This window comes from Adelges cooleyi, unplaced genomic scaffold (genome assembly GCF_023614345.1).
Source record: "Adelges cooleyi isolate 19-005CV unplaced genomic scaffold, UGA_ACOO_1.1 ACOO_flye_CR_arks_rails_tigmint_CR_PRNA_9, whole genome shotgun sequence".
Classification (NCBI taxonomy): domain Eukaryota; kingdom Metazoa; phylum Arthropoda; class Insecta; order Hemiptera; family Adelgidae; genus Adelges; species Adelges cooleyi.
The window spans coordinates 15,455,661-15,475,852 of NW_026096579.1; the positions used below are offsets into that span (position 1 = coordinate 15,455,661).

The following is a 20,192-nucleotide window of genomic DNA, read 5'->3' on the forward strand; positions in this document are numbered from 1 at the left end:
TTCGAGTACAATAATATTTTACACATGACCTTTAACGCATGACCGATTAAGTAATTAAATGGCAAATTACAATAAGGGGTATAAAAAAAGTTGATGTTTTTTTATCAATCGGATTTTCAATGATATATGATTGCCTATAAGACATTAAAAAAAAAAAAAAACCCAGTAGGCAGTTATACTAGATCCAGACAATAAAAACGCATCATTGGGAAATGGAATTGAAATAATGTCAATTATTTAAAGAAGTGTAATAAAAATGAAATACATTTAAATTATTAATTAGCTAGTTATTTGTTATAAGTAATTGATATCAGATTAAACTTTTTTTAAATTTTTTTATTAAAATGTATTTTAAGTATATATTTCTTTATTAGTCTGAAAATGTTTTATACTATAGTTTGTGTAATGTTTAAAAATATTATTTAATTTCCATTTTATATTGTTATGTAATATGTAATTTTGTTTTTTTTATGTCCTCTCTATTATCATTAAACGAATTGAAATTTACAAAGTTATTAATGCAAAAAAAAAACATTTACACATAATAAAATGGTAGTGCAATCACTTTGTTCATATAAATCATAATTTATTTAAACCATCAGCCACATCTAAAAATTCCACGAAAAAGAAACTATTGTTCACAATAATTAATAATTAAATAAATTGACATCGGACCATCCTAAGTAGTCAAAATGTCAACATAGTGGATGGTTCGTCTAAAACGTCGAAAAACAGACTGCTTTATATCGTCTTAAAGGCTAAGTATATACAATTTATACCTAAATTATTTATTTATAAATATAATATTAGTTTTTTACAGATTTAATATACTAACTATAATTAACACCAAATTTAAAATTATTGCAAATAATTTCACTTAGCTAGGCGACAATATATTATTAGCATTAAGTATACATTATAAAGTACATATTATTGCCTATACTGAAATCAGTAGGCGCCAAACTTGTTCAATTATATCAGTATTTTTACACGGAGCTTGTGATGTGTGTTTTTGACGTGACAGAATTTTACAATAAATAATTATTAACACAAAACGTAATAAAATAAAAAGCCAGTACAGTGGGGTCGGGGTATAGTGGAGACGGAGAGGTCACAATTCTACACAATTTATTATAACTGAAAGTGATGAAATCACTTTTAAATAAACGCTTCGATGCGAATCTGTGGATAGTATGTTCAAACTAGTTATAGCGGCTTATGAGATATCGTGGGTCCGGACACAAAACAAATTTTTTTTAAAAAACACATCATTGTAAAAACAATTTCAGCTCCGCATCGAAGCTAAAATACATGTTTATTAAAAACAAAAAAACATAAAAATATATATAATATTCCTGTGGGCATATTTTATAACTTGTTCTTAATAAATCAGTCTATATTCATTAATGTAAGGATTACACGTTAATTAAATTTAAAAACCGTTTTTACATTATTTACTTTGAATATAATGTCAGCTTATATTATATTATCATAACTTGGTTCTCTCGTTCTGAGCAATTTGAATTGGTTCTTTTTGACTACATTTTTGATTTTTTAAACTGTCCTGTGACGATTTACTAAAAATAAAAATATTATTCGGCAAATGAAATCGACATTGCTATGCGAGATGTATGTTTAAAATTTACGTTTAAGACAACACGTTTAAATAATTTGATACTTAGATATTTACCTTCCAACTAATATTTTTTTTATTAACAAGCCAAACGGTGCTTCTACACATAAGTATACTAGTATTGCTACAACATATGTTTTGAATACTCCAGCAATCCATCCATCGTGCTATAAAAAAAAAGTTAAGTTAACATTTTTGTAAAAACTAGTTAAATAAATAATGACTCATCATTGTATGTTTGTAGGTATATTTAATTGTATTTAAGTATAAAGTAAATGAAATGAAGTTTGGAAGGGGCTCCAACAACAGTGAAAATAAAAAATTGTAGATAGAGAAATAAGTGATAAATAAATTGTAAACAAAATATAAAAATGTTTAATATAACGTGGCATCAAGAGGTAAAGTAAAACAAAGAATAAGTGAATAGATGTCAAAAATTAAGGCGTTTGCAATGGAAATGTATATATGTATTTAATATTCTTATTAAATTTGTTCATCATCAAAATAATTATTTCATCAACAAATATATTAATGTTAAAATAATTACTAACCAAATTCGATATCCTTGGTACCACAGCTGCCCTTTGTTCACTTTCTATTATCATCATTACTGTGATATTGACTAAATATACAGCATACGACAGTCTGCCCAATGGCACAACAAAGCGATTATTAAATATTTTTTCAATCGGACCTAGAGTAAAAATAAAATTGTTTTTAACATATTTGCTTTGTAATAGTTCAGTATTGATCGCCAACGTCATAACTAGAGTTTTCATCTTTTCTAATTGTTATGTATTGACTGTCAACGTCACAATTAGAGGGATAGCCACGAAAAAATTCAAAAAAGTAAATTTGTAAACATGTAACTTTTTTTTTTAAGTATGTACTCAAACTGCATGTGCCTTGTAATGAGTTAGTAAAGATATATACAATTTAAACGCAGTTATTAACACATTTTAGTCATTGTTGAATAGGAATTGATTTTAATTTGTATTGTTTGCTCTAAAATAAGCTTTAAGAATACCAGTTATTTTTATTTGTTTGACATCCAAAAAGCCAGACAAAATGTCGACTATTTAGGATGGTCCGATTTCAATTCTGTATAGATATACAAGTTATTTGGCAACTTTACTAGGTTATAAGAGTAACAGATTTTTTTATTTTTTGCTTTTTTGTGTAAAAAAATAGGTATGTGTTTTAAATTATAAATATTGAAAAAATTGCAAATTTAAATGAAAATCGGCCTCCTACATAGCATAGTAAATTAGCCGAAGAACTCATATCTCTTTACATAATTAAAATTGGACCATCCTATGAAGTCTATATGAAATTTTGTCTGGCTTTTTGGTCTAAAATAAACCAAAATGGCTTTTAATCGTAGAAATAAAATAATTTAAATTAAAAATAATATTTTGCAGCTTATAAAAATTAACCGATTAATCAACTGACATGGTTGAAATTTATTAAAAGTAATATTTTCTTAAATATTGCCTATATAAAACCCCTTAAATACAGCCCGCATTCAATCCCCTTAACGCAAGACACTAAATATCTCTAAAAATAATTGCTATTTTGTATTTTATTTATCTTGAAATCATGTTTTTAATGGTATTTTATATTAGTGTAAAACACTAAATTAGTTTTACACTAATGTAAAATACTATTAACTAGAAATTCTCCAAAAGCAAAACAACAACATTTTAAATATTTTCAAAGAAAATACGTTAAATGAACCAGACTGTATTAGACCTACTGTCGTAATTCAATTCTTATTTCTTAGGAAAGGATTTTTTTATGAAACTGAGTAGTTTTAGTAAAAATCTATTAGAAACATAGTTAAAGATCAAAACTTCATCTACACTTTAACATTTTGCAATTGACAACAAAATAAAGGCAAACTTTATTACATCTTTTATCTACAAGTGTGAAAATGACGCACATAAACCTCTTGTCTGCCGATAATGAAGTCGCAGTAGAGTCATTTTTTTGCGGAATTCAAAATTTTCAAAAAACCATTGTAAAAATATCCTCAATTCAATATCGCTAAATGCAGATAGAAGATTCATTTTCGTTTATCGCATCATATAAAGTATGCTAACCGGTTATTGGTTTAACCTAATCATGGAGCATATAAAGGGCGATGAACAATCTCCTTTGTATTGCCAAATGAAGTTTGTGTCTTACCAAAGCAGGCAAATGTATGATGACAGATAGCGATCCAAAACAATATTGTGGTCCATGTGCAATGACTAAGAACCGCGTAAATAGCCTGTTCGAGTGCATTGTACGGTCTGTGCCTCACATAGAATACCTTTCCATACATCTGAACATACGAACAAATAATCGTTATAACTGCAGTAATAAAGTAGGAAACTTTCTGAAAAACATAACATTTTTATGATTATTATAAAACAAACAAAAATGTATTTATAATTTCTGTAGATTTGTTATAATAATTACCGTAGACATTTTTATTTCTCTTTTTTTCAAAGCATCGGCTATAAGACCTGCTAACAGACCAGCGTAAAACGGTATACCTCGCAAGTAGAATTGTCTGTACAAATTTTTAAACTCAAATGAGTTGGCTGGGTTCATCAGGAATCTGATTTATAATAAAAACAAAATCGTTTATTATTTAAATCCGTATAGGTTATTGATGGATAGATATAGTTGATAAAATACTTACGATACCATCACTTTAATAATTCCATACGATTTGGTGTTATACGTTATGACAAATGGAATTATTAATGATGTACAGAAGAGAACAAATATTATAATGGTACCGAGTTTATGCCTTTTGACATAAATATACATGACCACTGTTCCAATGATAAGGAACTGTAGAAGACATGATATGTACCATCCTGCTATGAGACACTAAAATAAATAAAACTCACATTATTATAAATCCTTTATATCTCTTCTACTACATTTATATTAGCCAATGCGACAACGGAACTGTTAGGGAGACAATCTATTTTAATAAATGCTCTTTTACCATCTTACCACTTTCTAATGTGTAAACCAATCGTAAAGATTGTAAAACTCATGCGAAGGATAAAAAATATTGAAAACAGTTAATGTAACATAAGACAAAAGCCTATTTTGTACAGTGTACTCTATCAAAACATAATCCAACTATTACCAGTTATGGATGTCACACAACCACACTGTACTCGAGTATTAAACGAACCAAGGCAAATAACAAGGACAAAGACATGTTAAAGATGAGAAAGTTTTACTATTGCATTTTATAAAACCAAAAACTTGCATATCTGAATGAGAGAGATATTATAATGCAAGTTTTTGGTTTTATACAGCGCATCACCAAAATTAATCCTTAGTGAGGTTAATAGGGTGGTTGATCTGAAGTTTGGAAGAATTCCAATTTATTTGTTGCAAATAATGTAACGGCTAACAATAATCTAAATTATTATATCATTATTAACGCTCACTTGGTTTTCAACTGGAATAAAATTACTGACAGCCAACAAATTAGCCCACCAATAGTTTTTACATTTCTCTGCTTCAGGCCACATTTTGTATGCCCAGAATGGCCCATCTCCGATGTGTGGGATAACAAATGCCGTCAATAGCATAACCATTATATAAGATGGCAATGTTCTAAAATTGTAAGTAAACAACAAAAAATTAACGAAAGTTTAGACATAATTAAAATATCTTTAAACGCACCTAAGATATTTGTAAATAATAACTTGCGGTACTTCCGTCCAGTTACATTTAGCTCTACTAAATTGTGGAATAAGCATAACGTACATCAGGTAACCAGTTATAAAGAAAAACGGGTCTACCAAGTTCATACAAGTTAATAAAAAGAATGGACCTTTAGTGTAAATCTATAAAATAAGTAAATTCAAACCATTATATTTTATATTGTATATTACACTGGGTATGTATTATTGTAAGCATATTTAATTATTTAAATATAATAAGAGGACGCCACGCAACATATTTCAAAAATAAATTGATACATTTCTGACAAAACTTGAATTGAATTCAGGTTTTTTTATACAAAAATTGTATAACTACCGATCTTTAAAAACCGATAAAAAAAAATAAAGAAAACCATGTAAAAATGACCTAGTGTTCTCTTCTTACTGTTATCTGTATAACTTAAACTATTAACTTGTCTTAAACAATTCCATTTTGAAACTAATGCTTAGTTATTCAATGAAATATGTAAAATTACCTCTTCTAACATTGCAGGGTATAAGATTGGATTAATCACATAGTATAAAAATTTATGGCCAAACAATACTAGGATCATCGTTAGAACTTTTATACCATTATAAATATTTAAATGATTATTTCTGTCATATTTAATCAGATCTCTTCCATTTTTAACAAATGAAAACATATTTAATAATTCTGGCATTTTCTCTAAAAAAATATATAAACTATTACAATTTGCACAGATTTATTGTATTTATTGTACACCAGTTTGTTATTATTATAACGTATAATAAAGCAATTAATAACTTTTTATAATTTATTTACTTACTTGGTTTTTCTCCTTCTTCTGTTTTAATCAATATTATCATATGGTATGTGGTCGATAAAGAACAAATCAACACTAACAAACCAATTAATATACTGAAACACAAAAGAATGTATTCAAGTTACGGAAAACACAAAAACGTTTGTAATTTTGTTAGTTTCTACAAAAAATACTAATTTTATTATAGTAGGATTCTGGTACAAGAAAACAAGGGTCCGAATAAAATTTGAGGCAAAATTCACATTTTATTCTCATAAAAATAACAAAACACGTTTTGTGAACAAATTTAAATTAAAATCTATTTGTCATATCTGGAGAGGTCTGCTAAACATTTTTTAAAAAACATGTCCATTTCTGCCAAAATAACTTCTAGTAAATTAATTATATATGTAATTGGTTATTATTAATTACGTATTAACCTAGCAGTATAGTTTTATTTTTAAACGTTATATTACTATTCCAGACACAAGCCAATAAAAAAGTTACTCATATTTTCATATTTTAAACTAGCAGTTAGTACTTAGTACAAAAATAGTACTTCATATTATTACACATCGGATTATCATACTATTCATTAAGAATATTAGTACTTTGATTTATGGACACCCATATTATACCTATATTATTAATGGAAATAATATATAATTAAAATTAAATTATAATATATGACCAATATTATTGAACTGTAGCACTTAATTTCAATAATTAAACCACTTAATGACTTGCGGTTTATAGATATAACAAGGTAATAGACAAGTTTACCCATGATTCCTATACAGCCTATCTATAAACAGCTAAATTTAATTTTACTTGGTCAAATAGTATCCGGTATCAAACGGATATAAATCCTTGTCTATAGAACATAACATAGGATCAACTTTGACTTGAGCTTTTATTTGATGTGCCATCAACATTTTGTCAAGTTCCTTTTGCAATGATACTTGAAGGTCAGTAGCTGTACACGATCCAGGTATACAAATTCCAGTCCTCAGTTCGTTTCTTAGTACACGATCATCGTAATTTACACCCTAACATTAAAATAAAATTAGAATAATATTTTTATATGTGATACCTATATGATCCTTTATCAATCTGATTTCAAAGAAAGCCTACATCAGGTTCAACAATGTATATCCGATTAGAATCTCTCGATTTCAATATAAAAACCATGATCGAGCTTAGAAATCGGTCAATCGACGATTGTTTTTCTACTTAAAGTTTTCAACAAATTCTGTTCAATCGAGTTATTTTTAAAAATGTATTTCTAATAGTTTTGTTTTTTGTTTTGCTGATTTTAGAACTGGTTTCAGAATTTACGTAGGGTTTCCGTTTATTATGCTCATAAAATATTTATTGATTCAATAGCAATAAAGTATTCATGAAATTAGACTACATAGCTATTAAATATAAACTTTTTTTTCTTTGAGTGATGGTGTCTAAAGCAAAATTTTCAGCTAATTAAACTTGGCATGATGCTCTCTGTTTTTCAACAAATTCTGTACAATCGAGTTATTTTCTAAAATGTATTTCTAATAGAGTTTTTTATTTTGCTGAATTTAGAACTGGTTTTAGAACTTACGTAGGGTTTCAGTTTATTATGCTCATAAAATCCTTATGGAGTCGATAGCAATACAGTATTTATCAAATTAGTCTACATATTTTTTAATAAAACGTTATTTTTCTTTGAGTGATAGTGTATAATGTATAATTTTCAACTAATTAAACATGGCAGATTTTAGGTAGGGTTTCTGTTTTTTTTTTAACAAGCTGTTATACAAGTTCAAAAAAACCAAATTTATGTGCTATGGGAAAATGTATGTGAACAGATTCGAATTAAACGAAAATTACAAGTATTTAATTACAAGAACCCAAATCATGTCGTAGGCATGTTGTTTATGATTGCTGTCATGGTCCATAGTATTTTTGTATTGATAAATTGGTAGTAAACAAATAAAATACCCCTAAAATCTCTTGCCACGCGTGGTCATGGCTCTCGTAAGCGTCTTTACTGTAAGCCGTGAAGTCTTCGCCGGACGTCGTTTGTATGTTGATTTGGGATATACAATATTTTCCTTGTACTGGACTATGCACACTGACACACTCATCGTAAACACCCATGTGAACTGAAGAGCCTATTAATAATCCGTTTAGATACCTGGGCCATGAATCGGACACTAAAATCAACCAAAATTCAAAAATTACCTAAATAATATGGTTGTTAAATTATAGTAAAGATAGATTATAAATTGTCAATTGATTTAAATACGACAACATTTTCTTTTTTTTATTAGAATTAAACAATTTATTTCTGTTTTTATCAATAACTTTAACATATTTATTATTATTACTATTATTTATTACTATTGCATCATAGCCGTCATATTTGAAACCATACCTCCTAATATTGCCTCCTTCTTCCACTGCCAAATAAATAACCCAGGTATGTTATTATAATATTATTATCCGTACTTCAAGGTTGTACAGGCTAAACCTAACATTCAGTATTTTCAAAATATATGTATCGCACGTATTTCTAATAAAAGTTCAATGGTCTTGTGTTATTATCGCACGTACCATTTAATTATAGCGCAATAAAACCTTTGTAAGTAATTACACGAATTATTCAAAACCATTTAAAGATTACAAGTGATTTGTTAAGTAATAAGTAGGTGTATTGTTAAGCAGTAAAATTGGTTGAATTCAAGGGAAACGCCTTATGTACGACGATTTTGTGTATTATATCGTCGATACGTGCAATTTGGGTGCTCTACACATTACTCTGAATAGGCATTATTTAAAAATATAATCTATGGTTTTATGTAAAAAAGTATATTTCGCCTAATAATCAAAATTATATCCAACAACAACAGGTAAAAAAACGAAATAACCTTCACCCGTTGCTTCCACTTAAATTGTATTTAAAAAATTAACCATTTCGGCATAAATATAAGCGCCAAAAACAAAAACAATACTAATGAAATTAATAAATGTATTCTCTACTTCATAATATTTATATTAACAAGACAATAAAATCTATACCAAAAGACTAGATAAAAGAACACAACTTTTTTTTTAATACAGTTTATTCATTTTTTTTTTTAAATTAGGTATTACCTAATTATTTCTTTTAGATTTTAATAAACGTCTTGTTGAGTGAGAAAAGTAGTTATATTATTTAATTATGCATACATGTTTGTATTATTTAATACCACACACTTTAGGCAAAATGAATAGAATTTAGCAAAAATTGTTATATCAAATTTGTTAGTCATAGTTTTGCCTATGGGTTGTCCATTGTATAAATATAAACTACCAATATTACCTTGCTACTATTTAATTATCATCTATTAAAAGTTAGTTTAAATATATTCAACTAAATTACTATTTAATAATAAGTATTAAATTATACAATATTAATGATTTTATTGCATACGCGGTATTTGAATCAACTAAGCGTCATATAACTGTACACGGTAAATAGTAGTATTACCTACTAAATACTATTATGATCATAAAAAAAGTGTGAATTTAAACTACTCAAACACGTTTCGTTAATCTGTTTACCATATTATACACATCATAAAAACTTCTTTTCAAGAGTTTTAAAATCTTGCAGTTCAACGCTGAACATAAAATTGTGTTATAATAATAACAAATTTTACATTTCTGTGCAACTCTTTGTAATATTTTTTAAAACATTTATGTGGGAATTTTGGTATTTAAGTGAGGCTTTATTTTTTTTTATCCACCCAGTTATTAATGAAAACTACCTCTGAAACAATTGGCATTTGAATTTATAAGCGGTAGGAAAGTGCGGTGGAGTAGTGTGTTTAGATACAAATATTATATTGTTCTGTTTTTTTTTTTCATACTTATACACATAAAAATACCAATAACCATACATAGAAATACTAAACAACAAAGAAATTTGCAAGGGTATATTGTTAGAACATTATTTCAAAACCAGAGGTAATCGAAATAAATTGTTGACATTTGAAATTTGACAAAACTAAGTTGTTCTAGAGTATAGTAATTGTTGTAAAACTTAAAATATTGTTTAGGCTTAAATAACGCAATTGAGACGCTTATTAGATACTAGGGCCCGATTTCAAATTTTTGTTTTTTTTCAGAAGACACAAAAGGACTATTTTTCTAGGTACAATATTTTTCGAAAACGAAAACTTTATAATTTTGTCTGATTTATTACCATTTAACGAGTTGATTTATTTTATAAAATATAAATTTTTAATTTTAATTTAGCCTAAGGATTTTTTTCGAATGTCTCCTGTAATAAACCAAAATTTGAAATTGGGGCTAATTGAGGCATCTAGTTTCAAAACCAGCCATAAGACATTTTGACAACGTATTTGTTTTTTAAGTGACCACAATGTATTACATGTTATGTAAAACTGTTATTGAATATCAAATAAAGAATACAACTTATTCAAACTGTGTTTATTTAAAAATCTTGATTGGTTCTATCTAAAGAAATTATTTGTTTTGTGAAAATTTTCAAAAATTGTAGCCTAAGGAATTTTTCGAAATTTCTTTTCCTGAAATTAACCAACGTTTGAAATTTGGGCTAATAATTGTTCTATAATACGCGCCTCAATTAAAAAAAATATCCGACCTAATATTATGACAATCAACGTATTTAAAGTCTATATAAAGACTAAAAACAGGTTAACCACTTACTTTTAACGGCCCAGTATGATGCATTTTGTAAATGCCTAATGTACATCTCTGTTTGTTTTCGACAAGCTGTATTGCCCACATCTCTAACCGTAAAATTCACTAGCGTTTCATAGAGTAGATTGGCCAACCATACTTTTGGATAAGCTCTGCTGGAGTTTCTACTATGGACTGTGTTAATAATTGTTGAGTCGACGGGACGCACTGTACTTTCTTGGCCAAATGTCGTGGCATTTTGATTTACAACCGCAGGAAAAACTAAAGTCGGAAAAACCAACAAGACTATCGCGATCGTTCGAATCATTTCGGACATCCTTACTAGGCACAAGCAAGTGAGCTAATGTTGCAAATCTGTACGCTGAACTGGTTCTCTCGGAAAGGGTCCCAGTATGCTTACGCCTTAGCAACACCTTGATTTTGCCCTAGGTTTTCCCGTAATGATAAATAACCAGCAAACGCGTGTACCTATGCTTGCGGTTTCCGAACGTCATTGAAACAGCTTGTTTGTTTCCAAATGAATTTATAGGTTTGTCGATTCCTTCCATATTATTATTAGATATTCTAAATAACCAATAATATAATACCTATTATATATTTTGCCAAAAATTCATAAGAAGAATAATTATATTCTATCATCTGGTTGATGTTCTCACACCAGTTTTTTTGTATTTTATTAACACACAATAACACCTACGTTACACTTGAAGAGTTATATTATTTAGTATCTGCGCAGTACGATGTGTTTAATTTTTTCAGTTTTTAAACCTGTTAAATTTATCCAAATGGTTTTTTCTACTATTGGAGGCAAAAATTTTGTAAATGATACTCGACCGTTATTGATTCAAATCTCTTACCGTTAAGTGCCTCTTACAAGAACAATATAATGGCACATAAAATAGGGGCCGATTCAGTTCGTTGACTTGATAACCTTGAAATACCTTTTTGGATTCGACGTGGAATGAAAAAAAATAACGACTAGTACGTCTCGTTTTTCAAAATTTGCATTTTTTTTCACACATTAACAGATGTACGCACTATAGTTTAGCTAAATTGGTCCATTAATAGTTAATGTTTATAGGATAATAAACCTAGACAGTAAAATTAAGGTTGAAATTTATCAAAAAATCATCCGAGAGTACCGTTTAATTCAGAAATTTAATGGAAAAACGGTAAATAAATTTTCGTTCGTTTCGGTCTCGGTCGATATTAACTGTTTTTTTACCATTAATTAAAAGATACACTGACAAGCAGTGCTATACACAAAAACGGTGACCGGTTTAATGCGAGATTCCCGCCGTCAACATAGTTACCCCTGTCATAGTTTATGGACGGGGGGATGGTAAACTATGGCAAGGGTACCTTTGGCGACGGCGAGAATCCCACATAAAACCGGCTGCCGTTCTTGTGTATAGCAGCGCCCAACTGTGTATTTGAAAATTAACAGTTCTACGCAAAACCACAAGCCGTATGTATCAAAACAATTATACATTTTATTTAAACTAATACTATAGTATTTAATTGGTTTGTGGCAATCGTTGTCTACATACAACTTTTGAATAACGAATAAAAAATGAAAAATATTAATCGATTAAATTGTATAATAAAATAATTTGTGAATGAATAATTTTTTTATTCGAACCTATTAAACGAATTTGTTTTATATTATTGGATTATTTCGAATAATTTTGTTTATTAAAAAATAACAATTTTAAGATTTAATACTACCCGCCCTACACGTATAAGTTCTCTAAAGAGAGCAATTTTATCTTTAATGCGAAGCTGATGTGGTATTTTGTCTGTATATATTTTTTTAAAACCAATAAGTTATAATGTTTTTATCAAGCAGCAACTCTATTAGTCAAAAAATTGTACTTACCTCTTTATAGTTCAAAAATATAAAAATAATACAAAAATACCGCTGTATCGCCACTTGAATCCACCTAACTGTTATAGTTTTAAATGTTTGTTGCATTCAATATACATTTTTATGGAATTTACAATAGTATCCTCTATTTGTTTACTTACAGGTTATTGATCAGACAATTCATAAATGCAACATAACGTGATTTTAATTCTGATTGTATTTATTAATAGTTTTTACCTTGGCTCATACTTAATTTTACAACTATAGAAGGTACACCTAACAAGTAATACTAGTAATTATATTTTTATATCCTAGTCTAACGTGACTAATGTTGACAAACAATGGTTATATTTAATTGTACACACTACCTACTTTATACTTGTAGATACTTAAGTAAAATAAAAAATAAAGCAGAAGTTACAGCTTACAAAATATACGGAATAAGTAATATATATTAATCTTATATTGTAAGTTAATATAAAAGGATTATCCCACGACGTAATATTATAATTAGACAAGGCCAATAATATCAGAAAAAAAATATGTTTATTGCTAATTTATTTTAGCTAAGTGACGCAATACTGTTATATTAAACAACAATTTGTATCAATACGAAGAGGTCTTCTAATTTAAAGAGAAAGACCTAAAAAATTACTTATTCTGCTCCATTTTTATTATTACAGAGAATATTGTATGTAAGTCCTTGACTGGTATTTATACTGAACCCTATAATAGTATAATATTCACACGTAAAATAATTCTGAATCATACATTTTTGGCGCAAAAGCCACCTTTTATTGCTACTCTCCTGTTACGCGGTCCTAAAACCTTATAAAGAAATGTAATATCCATCTAAAACATTTACTGTTTGTTTGCAACTAAGTGTACTTTTTAAAAATATAAAAAAACATATATTTCTTAATTTAATTAATAGTACCTATTATATATTAAAATATACTCGTATATTTGTGTTATTGATAAGGAAAAAATATAAATATCTAAAATTATGTTTACATATATATAAAAATATAATGTTTATTTTTAATCATAAAAATAATGACACTATTTACACAAAATACCTTATAAAATTTTAATTACAACGTGCATGCTACTAACTTAAGTGTACATACAATATAATGCGTATTACAATGATATGACAAATTTATATAATTTATAAATAACTGCGTAGGCAGTAAAAAACATAAAATGTTTTATGGTATTTAAGAGTCTCTGAATAAAGAACTATTGAGATTAAGAACTACCTATTAAGAGACCTGCGTGTGGGACCCACTTGAATAGGCTAACCATATGCATTACGTCCAATTACAATCCTTTTTATTATAACGTTTTTATGAACTCACAATCTTGTTTGTCGTTCCGGGTGGAATCTTGCAACTCAAATTTCGAGCACTTCCCGATTAGCTATCCGGCTGAAACTTTCAGGGTAGCTCACAATTCGATGACAATGCATTATTAATCCACAAGAGGTTGAAAATTCCACCCCTAAGGGGGTTAAAATGGGGTCGATTTCTTGGCCGTCGTTTCGGGTGGAATCTTGCAATTCAAAAAAACTTATTTCTCACCCGCCAGCAAAAATTACGTGTGGTGCGTTTGGGCGTGAACGGTACTCAGATATGAAAGGTACCAGGTTCAAACCCATTCCCATCATTACACTTTTTTGCATTTTCTTACAACTTTTATTCAACTTTTATGATAATTTTTACAGTAATAAATCTAAAATTATAAGCTTTTAAATTGATTACTAATTCTTATGATAATCCTTCTATACGTACATAGAATATAAACGCTATAATATAAGTTTAAATATGTCCAATTTGCACGAGTTTATATTTATTTCATCTTTCTCTTAGTTTTCATTAATGTAATCAAAAATCAAAATCCAATGTGCCCTGAAGTTTTCTACTTTCCAACAAAAAAAAAACTATTAGTAGTTTTAATCCAAATTTTTATATATATAAATCAATCGAAAAATGAAAAAAAAGTTGATATCAACCCTATACATAGTTATGAAGTGTAGTAGTAAATTTGTTGTTTGTTGGTTTTTTTTTTAAGTAAAATAAAAGTTTGGCCATAAGGTTTTGAATGCTTATTATGTTGTAAGTAGGTACGCCTTAAATCTAGCATCAATCATTTTTCAAATCTTATATCCAACAAATTTAAGTTTTTAAAAATATTCTTACCTTTTGGGCTAAAGGGTTGATAACATTTTTTTGGTTTTCGACTCTGTATCTGTAATGCTTTACATCTATATCTAAAGAATTCCTTATTCGACTATTTTTTAAATAAAAATGTAGTCACTTGTGTGCAAAAGTGCACAAGTTTAAAAACGTGTAAATACTTAAGGTGTTTTTCACCTAAAAGCCTTGAGTAACTTTAGAGTAAACTTTCTCATTCATAGATTAGCTAATTGAAGAGATCGACTCAGTGGTGAAAAAGTGATTGATAATCCAGACACAGAAATAGAACAATTATATTAATGTAAAACTAATACCTTCTCAGTTAAAAAATATTGTAATGGTCCAGGTGTTTTTCACGAAAAAATTTTGTAATTTGCTTATGCGAAAACATTTTTTTTTTTTAATAATCAATTTAAGTTAATGCTTTAGGTTTTTTATTATGTCTATTTTTTCTAGGTAGTGCGTCGCAATAAACGCTAACCGCGTAAACATCACTGATTAATTAATAAATTTGTTTTTATCAATATTTTCAAAACACGGCTATTAAGTTTATATAATCTTACATAATAATAGAAAACAAATCTGTCCAATAGAAAAAAGTTATAATTATGTATGTATACACAGGCCAACAGTTTTTTTTTCTTTATCTATTTAAGAGAAAACAAATTAAAATATAACATGTAAATAATACCAGTTCGTCCACAACGTATGAAAAATACACAGATCAAAATCTGATTGACGAAGTAATTAAAGTGTTTTAATTATACGTGTCATATGGCGTGTGCTTCACAAAATCTAAATATGTCTAAATTATTTTTAACGAACTTTCAAGTAGTGATATCAATTATTTTTCCATCGTCTTTCTAACAAGCTCACTTTGAATATTGTGTCGTCAAAATTGAATCTTCACACGTGTTAATAAAATGGGAAAGATAAAATAATAACAAATATTGTCAAGTTAAATTTTGAAATTTTCTTTCTGTAACCCTAAATTAAAGGTTTTTCGGGTAATTAAAAGCATTTTTTTTTTTGGAGGTAGGTCTAGTATACTCTTACACATTACACATACACACACACAAAACAAAAACCACATCATTGTAAAATTAATACCTTTTTAGGTCTGCATCGAAGCTGAAATACACAATATGCTAAGCGTATTATTTGTTCATAAACTACAATCATATTAAAGATCAGCGCACTTTTTTTTCACATTAGTACAAAAGTAAATTCTACTTTTTCTATTCTGTACAAGCAATACAGAGAGGAGAAGTTCTTCAATTTTTTTTTAATTTCTTTACCTACGTTTACAACGTGTAATACTGACTTCATCGTTAAGCTGTGTAGTCATTAGCGAGGTATTTGTTTCAAAGCACAGATATTTAACTGTATTCAATTTTTAGTCCGTCGTCAAATCCGTGTCATTTTGATATTACAATAATTTAATCAGAAGATGTTATGTTGAATGATCTAAACTGGTTTTATCTATGAATAATAATAACATTGTTGTATTGAGTCAGACGTTGTTTTCCGTATAACCTACCTTGTATATTATGATAATTACATAAAAAAATAAAAAATCATAAGTATTCATGTTAGATCACATCTAAAAATAGGAATACCAGTGTCGGGCAGATATAAGTGTATATTATTTTTCCCCATTACACGAGAACAATGGTTTATATGAGTATAAGTCCCCCCACACTGCAAAATTAAAAAAATATATCCGCAGTTTAGTCTAATTTGTAAAAATGAGACGCACACAAGTATTTATAATGAAAATTAATAATATACAATAGTAGTACTACAATAGTATGCGTGAGAATTATAATTTTTTCTTTGTCATCTCCTGAACTAAACCAAAACTAGTATTTAGATTTCGTGAAGGACACACTTTATTGGCACGTGTAATTAAAAATGTTTAATTATTTCGTCAATCGGATTTTGATCTGTGTGTATTTCACACGTTGTGGACGAATTGGTATTCTTTAAAAATTCATTCATTTAAAATTCTTGTAAAATTACATTATCGTATTAAACCGTTATATTATGCATCAAGAGTTCCTATAATGTCAAGTTCAAAAATAAATACACCACTCATTAAAAAATGTTGTTGGATGCATCTTCTTGTATTATATTCAAACCGGTTTTAGGTATCGTTTGTAAGCCAGTATACATGGACTGAGTCATTGACGTTGTATACTGTCTCCCTGTGTATTGCGCAATGTATGTCTGCCCAGCTGTATAGTTAAATAATCTAGAATAACCATAAAAAAGTTATCCACATTCTTCCCAATAATGGCTGGCAATTTCAAAAATCATATATTCTTATAGCATATATTATAACATGGACGATACTCAGAGCAGAGAGAAAAAGGATCTAAGCATTTGAAACATAGTGCTGGAGAGAAGAACACTGAAAATAACCATCTTTTCACCTCTCATGATTTTTTTTAAACTGTATTTTGCACTAATTTTCTCTTTATTGTTATTATTTTTTTTTTTACTATAATTATGACCAATTTGTGGTGGAGTGTGATAAGACTGGCGGTTTTTTCCTCTTGTCTGGGGGAGAGATGGCCACCTGCAACTCTATCTGGAGCCAACTTGTTTGGTAGGTTAGGTCGGCAGCTATAAACCCAAAAACAAAATGCCAAAAATCTGAACCGTCTTAGTCTCGATTGGTGGGAATAACGGACGTTAAAATGCAGAGAGATTATGACTAATTTAAATGTCTATACTTAGTTTTTCATTTATTTTACATTTAATATTCATATAATATAATCGCTATTTTAGTATGCGGTGTCGGCTGGCAAATCCAGAACTATGGGCAGCACGCTAAATTTGGTTGTAAATTAAAACAAATAAAGCTATATTATTGCTGAATATTACTGTAATCATAACAAAACGAATTTAATATATTCTAATTTTTTTGACATAATATGAATGCGAGTGTGCATTATAAACCACATATTGTATCTCAGATTAGAGTCGATTACGTTTACAACAAGAGTGGATTTTTAGTTTTTTTTTTTTTTGAAATGTACAAAAATCGATTTTATTCAGTTCAGTAATTAATACTGTGAAGTTCTGTTTTTTATACTAGCAAAAACTGTAAAAAAAACAAATCATGATGACTGATGAGAGTTTTAAGCTGTAGGGCGAAGGTACACTAACAACGTCTTGGGTTTTTTTGTGGAATTAATTTCAGATTACTTACCTAAAATTAATGAACAACAAATGGTATGACTCACTCGTTTTCCATTATTGATAATAATTAACATAAAAATATGAGGACTGTCAGTGTATGCGAAGATAGCCTTAGGACAAGGGTGGACGACTACAAATAGTTGAGATGAAGACAACAGAAGAGCAGAAAAATAATGTATAGTTGTGTTGTTTTAAGGGGTAACATTTTCATTGTTTTATCACCGCTATAAGAACGTTGTAAACTTGTATAAATATTAGTTTAGATTCAAGTTTGGTCCACGTTCGTAAGAAGAACTCACAAACAAAATTACTTATAACTTTAAGTAATTGATATAATGTAGGTATTAGCCATATTTTCAATAATTCATAACTCGCGAACGATAAAAAAAAACAGAAAATAAAAAAATAAGCCAAGCCCTTTGTTGAAGATTACATCAGTCAGACTTAGCGTGGAATAATAATTCGTTACTTCTAATAGCGTTTTCACATAATAAAATGGCAGAGCAATCGCTTTGTTCAGATAAATCAAAATTAATTTGAACCTTCGGCTACAACTTAGTAAAAACTAACTGAATAATAATTATACACCGATTTAAAACACACAATTATACTCATTGCATAGGTGTGGTGAGATAATCATTAAATGAGTAATAAGAAAACAAATAGTTGATGCACAATAATTGTTTTAAATAAATTGTCTGCCTGTGGCACTATTATTTATGCATAAACAGAAAATTAATTTTAAGTATTCGTAATTATATATACACACACACACATATCATAAATCATTATTATCATTATAAAATAACTGCGCAAACCACAGTATCTACACACCTGTAGCTACAATCAATGCCTGCTGTAATACAACAATAGTATAAATTATTTTAATTAAGTATTTGGGTATTTCCGTTGAAAATTAGTTGTTTTCCTCTTCCGGTTTGTTGGCATATCTTATATGGACTACTAGAAGAGGCCTTGATGCTATAAATGCGCGTCTAGACGGTCGAGAGTAGGCAACGACCCAGGTCACAAAAACTTCCTTACTTGTATTTTAATCCATTTCATCTGATCATTATCATAAACATACCTACCTATAAAGCGAAGCGGAATCATAAAACATTAAGTGACCGACTTTGTTAATAATTGCCCTTGACCATACAATATATTTGAATACAATTATTGGTTTATCTCAATAGCGTTGGTGTTAGTTACAATACCTACAATATCCCAGATTTACATAAATTGAATACCTACTCATTTTAATAAATTCAATGTTTTCATTGAATTATTACCTTATAACTAAAAAATCATTGTTTAAACTACAAGAATTTTATTTTGTTATTCTAATTAATTCTATATTATAATAACAAGATGCAAATTCGTTTTATTATAATAAATTATGTTGTCGTTGAATTATGTTGATCTGGACAGACAAAATATGACTGTCTAAAATTTCCTAGTTCCTAACCTAACCATCCTCCTGCCTAAGCCTAATTCCGATCAAAATGAGCCACAAGGAATATTAATAATATATTAAACCATTTAAAACTACATTAGTGCTGTTTTTTAATTTTTTATTATATTATTATTTTGAATGTCAAGTTAGACATGTTGATTAATAATGGATGACTTTTTCTGGTTAAAATTTTTTTTTTTAGGTGTGGCTGTTGGTTTTATTTACTGAAATCTGTATCGTATGAAACAGACTTCCTATAAATTTGATTGAACGACTGACTCGATAATGTAGAATGTAGCATTAGTCGACCAATATACGTATACTTAAAGTTAAGTTTTCATTCGAGATAATTGATGGATACTAATTACCATACTAGTATGATATTATAGTAAATGAGATGTTAAAAAAATTCATAATTAGATGTGGTTTTGACATCATACCGACTGTAAAACTATAATATACCTAATGCTGATGCAATACCTACAAATATTTTGCATTGACTAGTAGCTAGTTTGATATAGTGTTTGCTATACTTAGAAATAGTTTCTAATCCTGTAATTGTAAAGTACTTTCGATCTCGAACCCCGGCTATGAGATTTTTTCTGAAAGTAGATAAT

At 28.4% G+C, this 20,192-nt stretch overlaps 1 protein-coding gene across 1 annotated transcript; it reads right to left on the minus strand.

Moving 5' to 3' along the window:
- Positions 1 to 565: 565 nt before the first annotated feature.
- Positions 566 to 11,308, minus strand: LOC126846739 (nose resistant to fluoxetine protein 6-like). The gene is made up of 13 exons (XM_050586525.1): positions 10,854 to 11,308; positions 8,118 to 8,332; positions 6,969 to 7,186; positions 6,162 to 6,253; positions 5,850 to 6,040; positions 5,333 to 5,496; positions 5,095 to 5,263; positions 4,323 to 4,516; positions 4,097 to 4,238; positions 3,821 to 4,013; positions 2,185 to 2,327; positions 1,691 to 1,800; positions 566 to 1,577 (listed from the first exon to the last, which is right to left on the minus strand). Exons 1-13 carry the CDS (start codon positions 11,161 to 11,163, stop codon positions 1,490 to 1,492), a joined length of 2,229 nt encoding a protein of 742 aa, XP_050442482.1. The 5' UTR covers positions 11,164 to 11,308; the 3' UTR covers positions 566 to 1,489.
- Between the last annotated feature and the right edge of the window lie 8,884 nt (positions 11,309 to 20,192).

What these genes read in the sequence shown, in the direction of transcription:
- LOC126846739 (XM_050586525.1), bottom strand. Translation starts at nt 11,163, where the DNA reads ATGTCCGAAATGATTCGAACGATCGCGATAGTCTTGTTGGTTTTTCCG. An exon ending in ATCATACTGGGCCGTTAAAA is followed by an intron (nt 8,333 to 10,853) that starts GTAAGTGGTTAA and finishes GGTTGATTTTAG; the next exon opens with TGTCCGATTCATGGCCCAGG. An exon ending in CGTGGCAAGAGATTTTAGGG is followed by an intron (nt 7,187 to 8,117) that starts GTATTTTATTTG and finishes TTTTAATGTTAG; the next exon opens with GGTGTAAATTACGATGATCG.